Source organism: Ursus americanus, chromosome 8, assembly GCF_024610735.1.
Source record: "Ursus americanus isolate L20-20 chromosome 8, mUrsAme1.1.p, whole genome shotgun sequence".
In the NCBI taxonomy this organism is placed as follows: Eukaryota; Metazoa; Chordata; class Mammalia; order Carnivora; family Ursidae; genus Ursus; species Ursus americanus.
The window spans coordinates 2774130-2788752 of NC_142134.1; the positions used below are offsets into that span (position 1 = coordinate 2774130).

General features: G+C 36.7%; 1 protein-coding gene across 1 annotated transcript in view; it reads right to left on the reverse strand.

Annotated features, from left to right (window-relative positions):
• Positions 1 to 681: 681 nt before the first annotated feature.
• The window catches only part of BANK1 (B cell scaffold protein with ankyrin repeats 1), a 284218-nt gene continuing 270276 nt past the window's right edge, over positions 682 to 14623 (reverse strand). The window contains exons 12-17 of the mRNA XM_045793699.2: positions 13750 to 13925; positions 9718 to 9781; positions 4702 to 4731; positions 3605 to 3660; positions 2309 to 2373; positions 682 to 2054 (exon numbers count right to left, since the gene is read on the reverse strand). Of these exons, the coding sequence (XP_045649655.2) occupies positions 2314 to 2373; positions 3605 to 3660; positions 4702 to 4731; positions 9718 to 9781; positions 13750 to 13925 (386 nt within the window). The 3' untranslated portion in view covers positions 682 to 2054; positions 2309 to 2313. The remainder of the gene's footprint in view (positions 2055 to 2308; positions 2374 to 3604; positions 3661 to 4701; positions 4732 to 9717; positions 9782 to 13749; positions 13926 to 14623) is intronic.

The window sequence follows — 14623 nt, forward strand, 5'->3', positions numbered from 1 at the left end:
AAAAGATCTCCCATGTAGGGCTTTCCTTTCTGGCAGTGGTTAGGGCTCTCTGAGAAATGCCCCAAATCTCCAAGGAAAGTCCACATCTTTCTATTTCCCTGTCCTTTGCACTTTCCTCTCATCTCTTCTAGCATGGATGCAAAGCTTCTGTTGTGCGGCTCAACAATTCTACATGGACAGAATTCTACATGGTAGGGATGGAGTCCACGTATTAAAAAACACTGTTTCTATGGGGCATTTTCAGTTGGGGTCACTCCTAAATTTGGATTCATCTTCCTCCATGCTTGCATTCTCTCTAATTTTCATCTCATCCTCCAGTGCAAAAGGTATGATTTAGATACCTCCAAATTCCGAAATTCCAACCTTCTCTAACCATTTTCCAAATCAGTCAAGAACGAGGAGCCATGGTAGAGGAAGCATGGGGAAGACCTCAGTTATTTTTTGGCTTCTTTTTTCCATGTGTCTTTGTGACGACAAAGTGGTAAGATTTCAAGGACTAGAGTATCTCAGGAAGAGGCTATTAAAGGGGCTTTTTGCCATGGTTTTATTTCAAGTTTGCTCAGTACATAAGGGTAGTATTTAGAGGAACTACTTTTCAATTTCCATTTATGTTAAAGACCTGAATAATATTCAAACCTCATCTTCTCTTCCACTCTTAATTGAGTCTCAGGTAAGAGATAATCCAATTGCTTTATAATTAGAAAAGTTGACATTTTACTTGTCACTGGATTTCACACTTTTAATGATAATAAAGCCAGTGATGAAAGTGTAGGTATCAGTCAGGTCAATATAGAGGTTTTTACTTTAGAGACGAGACAAATATTTGAATTCAGAGATGTAGAAAATTATATAAAAACAGTCAGTTTTTCTATTGCTTTTCTGAACTCTTTGGGTGGGACAATCCACATAACTGGGGGATTTGTAATCATTGTTTGCATAACAGTTAACCACTGTGTGTGGAAGGGTATGCCATTTCTCGAAAGCTCAGATGTGAAACTACAGATTTCCAAATGTCGTAATCAAAGCATCGTCTGTTAGGGATGAATCAAACATCTGTATTATTTTTTAAAACTTGAGCTTATTTGAGAATGTTAATAGTCATGAGAAAGCTGTGATTGATGTTTTGCAGAATCACTTTAAATAGATATTCATATCACTGTTTAGAAGGTTGAAAAAATCATTTGTGTGTTCAGTTTGCGGGGCTTAAGTAGTGAAATTAAATGAGTTTAAAATTTTTTTCAGGACCCTTCCTTTTGTAAACTGGTGAGCAGAAGAATTTAGTGGTTAATTATTACACATTTATTTTGGAAAGCCAGACATAGTTTTAAACATTCCTTTTATTTGCACGAATCGTACAAGGAAAATCATAGAATGTTAAAACTGTGTTCTATTCTAAGCTAGTGAGTTGTTTCTAAGAAATACGTTGCTGAAATTGTAATAAGCCTTTTAATAAAGAATGTAGTTTGTGGAAATGTATATTAATTTGAGATATAGAAAGTTAAAAAAATAATATTCTCAAGGTTATATGCAAATAGGCACTAACTAAGGGAAGGTTTCTGAAAACATGATGTGACAATAATAATTAGAGCTTTGAATGTCAGAAATTCAGGAAATGGACCAGCCACTTGAAAGGCAAATATGTACAAAACAAATTTGTATTTTCATGGTCATTCTAAGGACAGAGGAGTAAATTGTTAAGGTTAGTGCTTCAAACAGGAGCAGTAACTTTGCTACAGAGCATTTCACTTCTCTGCTCTTGTTTTCCTTTAATTTTAAAAATGGGAAACAGCTGCTTCAGTGGCAAAATGCATTGTGAAATGCAAGAATTGCCAAAGAATGCAATTGCTCTATAGCATTCAATTTGAATCTTGATATACCTATCTGAAGCAAGTTAATGCCAATAAATTGTGGCAATAACAAATTGTAAAATCCAGAGGTTTGCTTCTGCTTTCATAGTATAGTATTTTCCCTGAAGACAGCAGGCAATCCAAATGCAAGCTTGCTTCAGTCAGAAAGCTCAGTGTCTGCAGATTTTTGGGTTTCATTGTAATAACCTGAAAGTGAGATCACAGGAAATGTATTAGTGAATAATGGATCATCGATTGAAATTGATTAGCTAGCAAAAAATCACCCCTATACATAAATCATTCTAAGGAACAATCACCTTTAGCTTGAAAAATACACATGTTTATCACTTCAGGAGAAGACAATGAAATATTTAAAGTATTCTGTTTGCTAGACAAATGACTCTTTCAAGTCTCTAATAAGCCTGCTTTAAGCTTTCTAAAAAATATAGCCGGTATTTTACCTTCTTTAGTAATCTTTCTTGCAATAGAAACCAAATTCCTTTTCAACTTGGAGTCGAGTAGGAAGCTAAGGGATAAAAGAAAAAGACAGACTTAGCATTTCTCCATTTTAAGGAGGAACAAAGAAACACGGTACCGTCATAGTTGCCTTTCATAGGAAAATAGCTTCATAGAGGGAACTGGCAAGACATTCCCCCATCTTCAAAGGAAAGCAGCATTGTAAAGCTCACTGACAGCAAAGTCCTCGAGTTCCAATTGTATTTCCATTTTAAGCGAGAATAGCCTAAGTGCTGGGAATTTATATTCTTTTTCTCTTAACCCAAATATTGTTCTCAAAAAATATGCCATGCTTGTATAGTCCTTCAGATCTTGTAGAAGGATCTTTGTTTGACAAGGATATTTTTATAAACTCAGCAGCCTAGGTTGTACCCCATGATTCTGCTACCGTCCAGTGAGTTTAATGGGTCCAAATACTCTAGACCCATTAGGTCTATAGCTCACTGGTAGCCACAAGATGGTCCAGAAACGCAAATACACCACTCAGTTCTTAAGGGTAAATGACTTAGGATTCCTTATGATTTACTCAAAACATAGGAGAGTGTAAATGGTTATTCAAAATTGGTTTATTATGGGAACTTACCAAGAGCTCTAATTCTGGATTTTAGCAAGAAATCCAGCTGCCGCATGTTCCTGGGCCATAGTGAAAATTTCCTTCATCACATATGTAGATAGTTGGCATAATATGCTTGTTTTTGAAGAATTTGTGGTCAGGATATTATCAGTGTTGCCTTAAACTAGTCTTGGTTTTCAACTGTTGCTCTCTTTGTGGCATGTTATTTTTAGCTTCTTGTTAGCAATTCATTTTCAGTTAACTCTACATGTGAAGTGATGCATATTTACAGGAACAATATTTTGGGGTTACATTCTTTCCTCAGCTAGACTTTAAGGACTGTATCTATTGTGGTTCAAATAGACTCATCATATTACTATTGCTAAAAGAACATGTGTCCATCACTCTCACTTTTCTAAGATTTATTTGGTCTGTACATGGTAAATTCAGCCATTCTTTGGCCTTGGTGCCTTTTTCCTTTGAGTTCCTTCTTTGCTTTTTCCCTAAATAATTTCCTTAAATTAGTGCTCACACAGTAATTTGCATGCACATGCTTATATAACCTATTTCGTTCATATTTGTTAAAATGTTTCAAAGCGTAGTCAGGATAGAAGGCTCTTACGTTCTTTCTCAACAAAGAACTACTTTTTTTTTGCATTTTACAAAAATCTACATAAATACAACGTACCTTATTGCGGAAGGGTATGTTATGTAACATATTTTCGTTGCGGGCACTTTCATTACCTAGGAATATAAACTCTGTTACTATTTCTTCTGTCTTTCACATATTTAATGATTCATTTGTTCAACACTTTTAAAAATATATGCTCTGTGTAGGATATGGGTAAAGGGGACAATTACTGAAGAGAGAAAAAGGGGCATACTGAAAAGGCACCCTTGGCACGCATGCTGCTAATGTCTCCTCCCGGTATAGTGGACTCTGGGACGCTGAGGAGTGGCTTCTGCTCAAACACAATCCAGCACCTTTGAATAACAACGCCGGCGAGATTATGCCGCCGCCTTCATCGTTTTTCCCTACTTACCAGGATCAGCCAATCGCAAGGTACACTTCTTGATGAAAACTTGTTCCTACTACTCCCCATTGGCCACTGCTCCTCCTGCCTTTACCACAGCCTTTCCGTTTTCCACCCCAGCCACGTGGCTCACTTCTAGGCTCTTCTCCGTTCCCACAGCCACTGCTGTGGTTCAGGCTGCAGACAGTTGCTCCGAGGTTAGTCAAAGCTGCCCCGCGGGCCTCTGGCCCCTCTTGACCCTTCCAACTTTCTGCACACATTCCTCCCCACGTCACTAAAGTGAATCACTCTCTCAAGTGTTATTCCAATTTCATTTGCTGTATCAGTAACTCGCACTTAGCAAACAGCAGCTCCCATTAACATAGCATCATCAGCCTATAGCAATTCCCTCGGGTAGAAGTCTGTCTCCATTTTCCATATGAGGAAACTGAGGCCTAAAGAGTTTAAGTGGTTTACCAAAGGTGCTAACCGGTAAATTGTGAAGGGCGGGGCCCATCAGAGTTCAAAGCACGTGTTTCTTTTACTGTGTAACAATGCCTCTACATTGCTATTCTAGAATCACGTCCAAGTTACTTTGGATGTCAGGTGGTTTTGCATATAAGCAGAAAATCTATACGAATTTTTGCACTGACCTGCCTAATCATATTAGGTTTACATTAATATTGAAACTGGTTTACCATGTACTTTTTTGTAGTCTGAAATCCTTACCCTTTGTGTGTGCCCAAATTGCCATACCATCTGAAAAACTTACCACTTGGATGGTGCACAATGGTGAGTTTATCTAGAAGACAGAAAGGGCACATTCTATTGAGTTTTGCTCAATATTTATCGTAAACTGTCTTTTAAAAAATTGTTTGACTACTTCTTGTCTTTGACGTGACTATGAAATTTCATAGTCTGATTGTTAAGATACTGATTTCCAGCCACAAAGTGTGAAACCATGTCTTTTACTACTTTTGTCTTTCTTCCATGTGATGCTTGTCCCAAGGTATTATGATCTTAGATATGTTAGACACTTAATAAAAGCTTGTTACTCTGCTTTGATATTCTTTTAGCCTGAGCTACGCCATCCGTTTTTTGAATTAGCATTATTCATTATGTATAGTACAACTCAAACATTTTAAAGTATATAGGTTTATGACTTTTGACAAGTATATACAGCCATGGGCTCATCACCCAGTTAGGACAGAGAACAGATCTCTCTACAGAAATTTCCCTGGGGCACCCTGACGTCAATCCTCACCCCACCATTACCTCTAGTGACCCTGATCGATTTCTATTGCTATAGATTAGTTTAATCTAGGGTTCCAGATAAATGGAATCTTAAACCATGCACTCCTTCATGTTTGATATCTTTCATTCAGCATAATATCTGTGAGATTCATTCATGTTATTGTGTGTAATAGTAGGCATTTCTTTCTATTATAGAGTGGTATTCCACTGTATGAATGAACTACAATATAATTATCTCTTCTTCTATTGGACATTTGGATTGTTTCTGGTTTGGCCATTATAAATGAAACTTCTATGAATTTTGTGAGCAAGTTTTTGGATGCGCATAATGTTTTCCTTTTTTTTTTTTTTTGGGAAAAATCCCGAGGCGTGGCTTGTCTAGGCCATAAGGTAGGTACACATTTAACTGTTCCAAAGTCATCACAAACCTTTACACTTCCATTAGCAATGCATGCAATGCATATCCAGTTGTTCCATGTCTGAATCACTTCATTTTGACAATATCTAAAAACTCTAGCCACTACATTTGGTGTGTATTGATATCTCATTTAGTTTAATCTGCATTTTCCTAATGATTAATGCTGTTGAGCATATTTTCACATGAAAATTGGCCATTTGGTTGTGTAAACTAAGATCTAGGTGTGAGATGTGCTCAATGGTGTTGGGCCGTCATTACTTCTAGGCCTTTTCAGCAGACAGGGCTAAAGAAATACATATGTTTATACATACAACTTTATTTCTATATCTATTTGTAATATATATCTTAACCAACAGAAGTTATAACTTTTACTTTCAATTCCAGTCTAGAACCACAAGATTCATTTGAACCTTCCTTCTTTCCTTAGTAGTTATTCCTTTCTCTGACAATAGGAAGCCTGGCTCTTACACCCATAGTACATTTATTTATTTACTCAATCTTAGAATATACAAATGATAGTTTTGAAATTGCTAAACTATACCCTTATAGAGAAATAAACCTACTAACTGGAGTACAGAATACATTTTTATGTACTGATTTTTTTTTCTTTTATTTCTATCCTCGGAATATACTGTTTTCTAAATTTATTTTTGCCTCCCTTCAGTATGGATATGTTATGTGTTTGTAACACCTCTATGTTCATTTTCTTCTGCTCTTATTGCTTCCTTCCCAACCTCATCTTTGTTGAATATGTAAAATATTATGTTCAGAGGAGTGTAATCTTTTTTAGTTTTGTAAGTTTTTAAAATCAACTTGTTCTTTTTATCTAAGTTGTTAAATGTATTGGCAAAAAGTTAATTATATTTCCTTAGTATCTTTTTAATATCTGTAGGATCTGTTGTGATAGCTTCACTTTACTGTCCTGACATAGTAACTCTTGTTTCCTCTTTTTTTCCAGTTTACTTTTGTCACAGTTTTATCAACTTTAGTTAGTTTTCAAATAACTGATTTTTGGTTTTGTTCATTTTTCTATTCGTTTCTTTCATTTTTTATTGATTTTTTATCTGATCTTTCTAGTTTTCCTTTTATCTCTTTTTGGATTGAGTTTGCTTTTCATTTTCCAGTTTCCTGAGGTGGAAACCTAGATCACTGATCTTAAGCTTTTCCTCTTTTCTACTACAATGTTTATAGCCACACATTTACCTCGAAGTACTATTTTAGTTGCATTCCACACATTTTGATATGTTCTATTTTCATTATCATTCAGGTTGAAATATTTTCTTGTGATTTATTATTTGACCCATTGGTTATTTTGAAATGTACTTAATTCTTAATGATTTTGAGACACTTCTAATTTCTTAATTAAATTCTAATTTCTTTCTGTCATGGTAAGAGAATATAAGATTTGAAAAGGCTGAAATCTTTCAGAGAACATACTTTGAAGATTTCAATCTTTTGAAACTTATTCAAACTTTTTATATATCCCAGCATATATTCTATTTTGTTAAACCTTCCATGTACACCTTAAGCAAATATGTATCCTAATTTTTCCCATGTCGTATTCTGTAAATATCAATAGATTCTCTATGTATTCATTCCTTACAACCATATTTTTCATTAATTTAACTTTGGTTATAAGAGTTGCTTTAAAGTCTTTTTTAAGATCAACAATGGGACCATTTTTTAAAATTATATTCAGTTAGCCAGCATATAGTACACCATAAGTTTTTGATGTAGTGTTCAATGATTCATTAGCTGCGTAGTGAATCATCACAACATGTGCCCTCCTGAATACCCATCACCCGGTTACCCCATCTCCCCAGTGCCTCCCTTCTGTAACCCTCAGTTTGTTTCCTGGAGTCCGGAGTCTCTCATGGTTTGTCTCCTTCTCTGATTTCTTCCCATTCAGTTTGAACAATGGGACCATTTTTATTGATGGCTTTTTCTTTCCTATGGATTACATTTTCTTATACCTTTGTATGTCTTCCTTTTTTTAAAAAAAAAATTTGAATACTAGACATTATAGACACTCAGTTGTATATTCTGGATTCTGTAACGGTCCTCTAATAAGTAATAAGTATAGGTTCTCATTTTACCAGGCAGTTTGATTACTGGCATGAACTTGTATAGGCCTGGTTGTATGCTTTTTCCAGTGTTGACCTGTAGCCCACGGTGTTTTCTAAAGCCCACAGTGGGACTGAGCCTACCAACTCTGCCTTCCATGTGGATCTTGTAGGGGCTTGGTTTTAGGCTTTGTTAGGGCAGGTGCAGAGGAGGTTCTCTGGAGGAGGAGTTATGGTCTTTAATTATTACATCTCTTGGGTGTCGCAGGAGGATGCCAGGTGTCTTAACAAAGTGATAAGGCGATCTTTCCACTCTGGCAGGCCAAGAACTCAAACATCCCCAGTATGGCCTTTCCCTTGCTCTGCTCAAACTCTAGTATCTCTGTTTTGCTTTCAGTGTCCCGGAAGCTGTTAGCTTGTATGCCTGAGTGGTCTTGTCTTGCACGTGTACAGCTCATCTCTTGGCCACAGAATTGTGGCCTCGGAGGCTACCTCTCTACACAGCTGTCTTCTCTTCAATGACCCACTGCACACATTCTAGAAGCTTTGACTGCCCTGAACTCTGATCTTTGCCTCCTCATGTCAAAGGATCGCCTTGCTTTGCATAGACCATAGTCAGAAAATCTGTCCTGGGCAATCATTAATCACCTCGTATATTTCGTCACCAGAATTAAGGTCTTAGGCTGCTAATAACCTACTCCCTGAAATCAACTGCCTCATATTTTTGTCCAGTGTTAGTTTTCTGTACAGTGGGAGGATTTGTCTGGTGCTACTTTCAGTTAGAAGGGGAACTAGCCAATTCTTAATTAAGACACCAGTGCTTAAAAGCATTGACTTTGGATTAAAAAAGAAATAAGTTGTAGTTTCTAACCTGTGCCTTTGGGCTTCTTAGTTTCTTACGATCTCAGTTTCCTTATTTATAAATTGGGACTAATGTCTACCTCAAAAGATTATTGTAAGAAATTAAAAAGATAACATGAAGTGTATAGTAGATAGTCAAATATTAGCTGTTACAACCTAATGTTCCTTAGTAAAGGTATTTATATATGCTGTAATTTGATACATTGTTAAAATTTTTATCTTTTTCCACATTAGAATGGATATCTGTAGAAATCACTTATCTGTAAATCAGCCCTGCATTTGTGAACTTAATTATTTTAGAAAGTATAGTTCTATTTTTAGAAAACATTTCTAAGAGAGCTTAACGGATTTTCTATGAAAAAGCAGATACCAATTTAATAATATGAAAATAAACTTTCTTAGGGTAAATTTCAACATGAAGTATTAGTTAAAATCTATGCAATCTTATTGAAAATGGAAGAGATGGAAATTTCAAGGTTTGCTAGTGGTTGTCAGTTTTTCATTATCTGTGCAGGGGTAAGGACTTGGGGAAAGAGTGGTCCAATTGTAACAACATAATTTATTTTCAATTTTGGAATGTGCTGTTTATCTTTGGAGAATATTTACCATCTTAATAATGTTCGGCTTGTGTTAACATTAAAATGAGTCTTTTTTCCCTCATGAGAGCAACTGTTAATTATTAGCAAGGGGACTCTGCATTGCCAAGAGACAGGCTACCTACAGGGGAAAGCAACCTGAGACTTACAATTTAAAATGATCCACATGTGGTCAATTGTGAGAACTGACTATATTGAGAATATTCAACCTTATTAAAAAAGTATGACTTCTTAATAATTCAGTACTCTGTGTAATGGCTCATACATATTAAAAAAAACTAGAGGGGAATTATCTTATTTGCAAATTTCATAGAAATCAAAGGAAAGAAACTAGCATTTATTGAAGGTTCATTATGGGTCAAAGAAGGTGAAAATGTTTTAGATGTGACCTTACACAACCACTTCCAGATATATCTATACTTACTCCTGTTTTGCAGACGAAGAACCTGAGTACCAGGGAGTAGATGCTGTCCAATCATGCGGCTGCGACGTGAAGGAGCACAGATCTGAAGTCAAACCTGTTGGACTCCACAGTCCTTGCATTTTCTCCTTTATCACTTGGAGTGATAAAGGAATAACAGACAAATCTTACTTACCAGACACATTTTCTTCTTCTGGCCTTTTCCCAACAATGCAATCTCGTAGTTGGCGTAGTTTTTCCTTAATGAGGAAATAACCAGAAAATACAAGTGAAGATTTACAAATTTGTCATGGATCAAGATGAAAACATCAACTACTGTCACCAGGGCCACCATGACTATGTAGCACTAATTTGGTACTTACAGTGTCCCAGTCCCCCATCCCTGATATTTTAAATGTGTTATCTTACTTAATTTTTGCAAACTCATGAAGTATATAAGTCATCATCTCATTATACATATATAGAAACAGATTCAGAGAGTTTATATAATTTTCCCAAAACACACAGTTGTTGGTGATAGAGTCAGCATGGGGACCCAAAGTCCAATTCTTGTGGTTGCTGTTTTCCCAGTCTAACACCTGAGGGGGCTAATCTGGCCATCTGGTATCCAAAAGCAGAAGTGTGACACAGGGGTGATTTGCTATTGCTGAGCTCATCTCCAGCTTCTGTGGGCACAGTCTTTCCTATGAATTCCTTCTAAGAACTAGGGATTTGGAAGCAAATGATACATAACTGGATTCCCCTTCTGAGCTCATTTGTGATCTTTCTTTGCTTTCCAAAACATTCTACATTGGACATCTATTATCATTTTAACCAAAATGTAAAACAAGCTAAGATTCAAAAATCTCCTTTTAAAAGAGAATCTAAGAATAACACTTTTTCCTAAGGGTTTCCCCTGAACCTAAAAACCACGTGTCCTAAAAGGAGAGTGTTTTCATTGCGTAAACAACCTGTTCTGTGAGTGGAGTAAACATTCGTCTATAGACACTTACTGGTTAATGAACAGCAGTGAGGAGGGTGAAGGCAGGGTTTCTACCTTCTCAACCATCTCACCTTCAAAGCCAGGGGTACTACATGGGTCTTCAGTATTCTAGAAACTCTTCTATTATAAACTCTATGTTTGTGCCATTTTCCTTCGTATTTTCTTAGGATAATACTTCTGTCACTAGTAATATAACATCACAGTCACCTCCGACAGATTTATCCTCAGGATATAAATGAATATTTTTGCAAACTACAAGAGTAATATGGAAAAGTGTATGGGAATAAGTGTGTATATATGTTGGGAAAATGGGGAGAACACTCCTTTTTCTGGGTGTTGTCCAGGCCCTTATGTTAAGTACTAAGAAAACGTAGGGGAAAAAAGCTCCTTGACATTGGCTGTGGTAATAGTTTTTTGGACATGACACCCCAAAGCACAAGCAACAAGAGCAAAAATAAACACATAGGACTACATCAACCTAAAAAGCTTCTGCACAGCAAAAGAAATAATCGAAAAATGAAACATCAACCTGCAGAATGGGAGAAAATAGTTGCAAATCATCTATCTGGTAAGAGTTTAATATCCAAAATATATTAAGAACTCAAACAATGCAATAGCAAAATTCAAATAATCTAGTTAAAAAATGGTCAAAGAAAAAAAAACGTGCAGAGAAAGTACATAGACATTTTTCCAAAAAAAAAAAAGACATACAAATGGCCAACAGCTATATGAAAAGGTGCTTAATATCACTAATCAATAGGGAAAAGCAAATCAAAGCCACATTGAGGTATTATCACCTCACACCTGTTAAAATGGTTATCATCAAAAAGAGATAATAAGTGTCTGCAGGATGTGGAGAAAAGGGAATCCTTGTGCACCGTTGGTGGGAATGTAAATTGGTGTAGCCACCATGGAAAACAGGATGTAGGTTTCTTAAAAAATTAAAAATAAAAGTACCATATGATCCAGTAATCCCACTGTTGGGTATATATCTGAAGAAAATGAAAATAGGATATTGAAGAGATATCTGCACCCTCATGTTCACTGCAGGATTATTCCCAATAACCAAGATACGGAAACAACCTAAGTGTCTGTCAGTGGATGAATGGATTAAGGAAGAAGGAAATCCTGCAATTTGTGACAACATGGAATGGACCTTGAGGGCATTATATGAAGTGAAAACAGCCAGAGAGAGAAAGAAAACATGGTATGATATCATTTATATGTGGACTCTAAAAAAGCTGAACTCAGTGAGTAGAGTGGTGGTTACCAGGGACAGGAATGGAAGGAAAGAGGAATAGTTGGTCAAAGGGTACAAACTTCCAGTTATAAGATAAATAAGTTCTGGTGATCCAATGTACAGCAGGGAGATTAAAGTAAACTATAGTGTATTGTATACTGGAAGGTTGCTCAGAGAGTGACTATTACATGTTGTCACCCCAAAACAGACATGATCGTTTTGTGACATGATGGAGATGTTAGCTAACACTATGGTGGTATTCATATGTAAATTGTGAAGTCCACATGGTAGTACACCTTAAATTCACCCAATGTTATAGTCAATTATAGCTCACTATAGCTCACTAAAGAAACACAAAAAAGAAAAAGGACTGACTGATCATCAAACAGTATTCAGTCAGTCACTGAACTTTTGGCTCTAAAGGAAAGCAGTCTTAGTGCTTCTTCTTGTATTTACAGGTTAAATTTTGTTTTGTTTTGTCTTGCATAAACAGTGACCGTATTCATTATCCCATTTTCCCTATATATTGGACAAGTCAGATCAGTCTCAAAGTAGTCATAGGCCACCTTAAACTCTTGCTAAGACAATATTAAATATAATTACACAAACGAAATAAAAACAACGAAGCCTTTAATAAAACAACGAGTGAAGTAATTTCCAAGAAGGTATTTTGGTTGGATCACTCTATATTGTAAACTTTAGTATGGTCTAAGGAGAATGAGGTACAATTGACTTATTTCAACAAAACTTGCTAGCAACGCTAGGAGAGTGATTGTGCAGGGCTATACCTCGCCACATTACCCGTTTCAGGATAAGAGGGACTTTAGGGTGATGGCATTGGCGAGGATTGAGAAGCCGCGTTGTCATTCTGATCATGAATGACGATTAGTCCCAAAACTGTACAATCAGCATTTTCCCCATTTGTTTGGCAAAACAACTGCCCTTGCTCGGCACTGCAAAACCTGGCTCAGGTCTAGCCACCGCCCACAACCAGAGCTGCCCTTCAAGACGGGTGGCTTCTGAGAAGGCGTGATCTCAGAGGTGCTGGGAAAGTCCCCTTGCCTAAACTACCTTCTGCCTCTGTGCCCATTTGTTTGAAATGTTATCACTGGGATTCATTTTTCTGTTGTTTAAAAATGTTTTCCTAAGCATTGTTTTTCAATAAAAATGATCTCTTGGGAAAGGTAGTATATTAAGCTATTAATGATTATTTGTACTTTGGCCTAAACTAGCTAATTAAATGTGTTTAATCAAATAGTTTCCTGGAACTAGTTTCTACAGCCACTAGGGCTTTCTGTGAGGAGAAGAAAAAACTGTTGGACTATTTTGGGAGTAGGAAAGCCTGCGGGATAAAACAGAATATGGTCTTGATACCCCTCACCGAGGACTGTCATGCGGTGTATATGGTATATTGTGTTTTCAGGCGCATCTCAGAAGCACCTACTCTAATACCCTCTCAGGATGTATGTTATATTAATATTAGACAAGCTTCTCTGAAGTTAATACTCTTGGCAGCGTTTCTCTGTAAATCTTGACTGATATATACAGTTTTTTCCCCCCCAAAGGTTAAGGGGAAGAGAAAAGAAAACTTACTATATTTCATTGAAGTCTATTGCCTGATATGATTTAAATTATTTTCTTGTTCCCTCTAAGCCTGATCAACATAATACACTTCGGAATGCTGAGCACATGTTAGTGTAAAGATGCTTCACCTTAATTTCAGCAGTGAGATTCACAAAACAGTCACCAAGTTCAGAATAGCCTTATAAGGTGATCAGGTATTAGCACTGATACACTGGGTCCCAGCATTGAGTTCACCAATGGTTTGTAAACATGAAATGCTAAACTGGTAGTTCAAAAACATCCTTTTTTTGTGTGTGTGGCTAGTTAAAATCAAAAGAACACTTACTTGTGTTTTTTTGTAAAGACATTTACAGAGAGGCTCTGCAAGTGAGTGAATGTTCCAGAAGGGATTGGGATATTACCTGCTGAATCATTTCCAGCTCAGTCTTTCCCAACTGCCAATGTTTAAATTTCTCCAGGGCTTCATCCACAGATAGTTTCCCATTTTTGACCTTCTCCTGCAAGAGGATGAGCTCTTCCTGCCCAGCAGCAAGGCAGTCCACAGTGGAAAAGCCTTGACTCTCCATCCGAGCTCTGTCTACAATATGAGGGGAAATGTTTTAACAAGAAGACAATATGTGACCATTGGGGGAAAAACACTCTAAAAACAAATCAGTTGAGTTTCCTGTTCCTATCTGTCTACAACTAGTTACAGAATAAATCAGTACAAAATTTTTAATGAGTATTTCTAAGGATCGTTGTGCCTAGTACCTAGTGTTATAGGTAAAAAGAATGTGTGTCATCACCGGGGGAAGAAAAAGGGACAATCAGAGAACAGCAACAAATTTCTGCATTGTACTAGATGGGGACAGTGTCAATTTCATGTTTTTTTTTTAAGATTTTATTTATTTATTTGACAGAGAGACAGCCAGTGAGAGAGGGAACAGAAGCAGGGGGAGTGGGAGAGGAAGAAGCAGGCTCCCAGCGGAGGAGCCTGATGCGGGGCTCGATCCCAGAACGCCGGGATCACATCCAGAGCTGAAGGCAGATGCTAAACGACTGAGCCACCCAGGTGCCCTAATTTCATGTTCTTTTTGTGAGGATTATTTTAATCATGTGCACAAAACACTCAGCAAAATAGTGCCTGTTACATAGTAAGCTAAATAAATATTAACATTATTATCAATGATAAATATTTGTAGAATAAACATAATCTCTGTAGCTTTGGGAAAGGAGATCTCAACCAACATCCAAGTGTCATGAGAGGTTTAGAAGCACTGACAACTTTACTCCCGA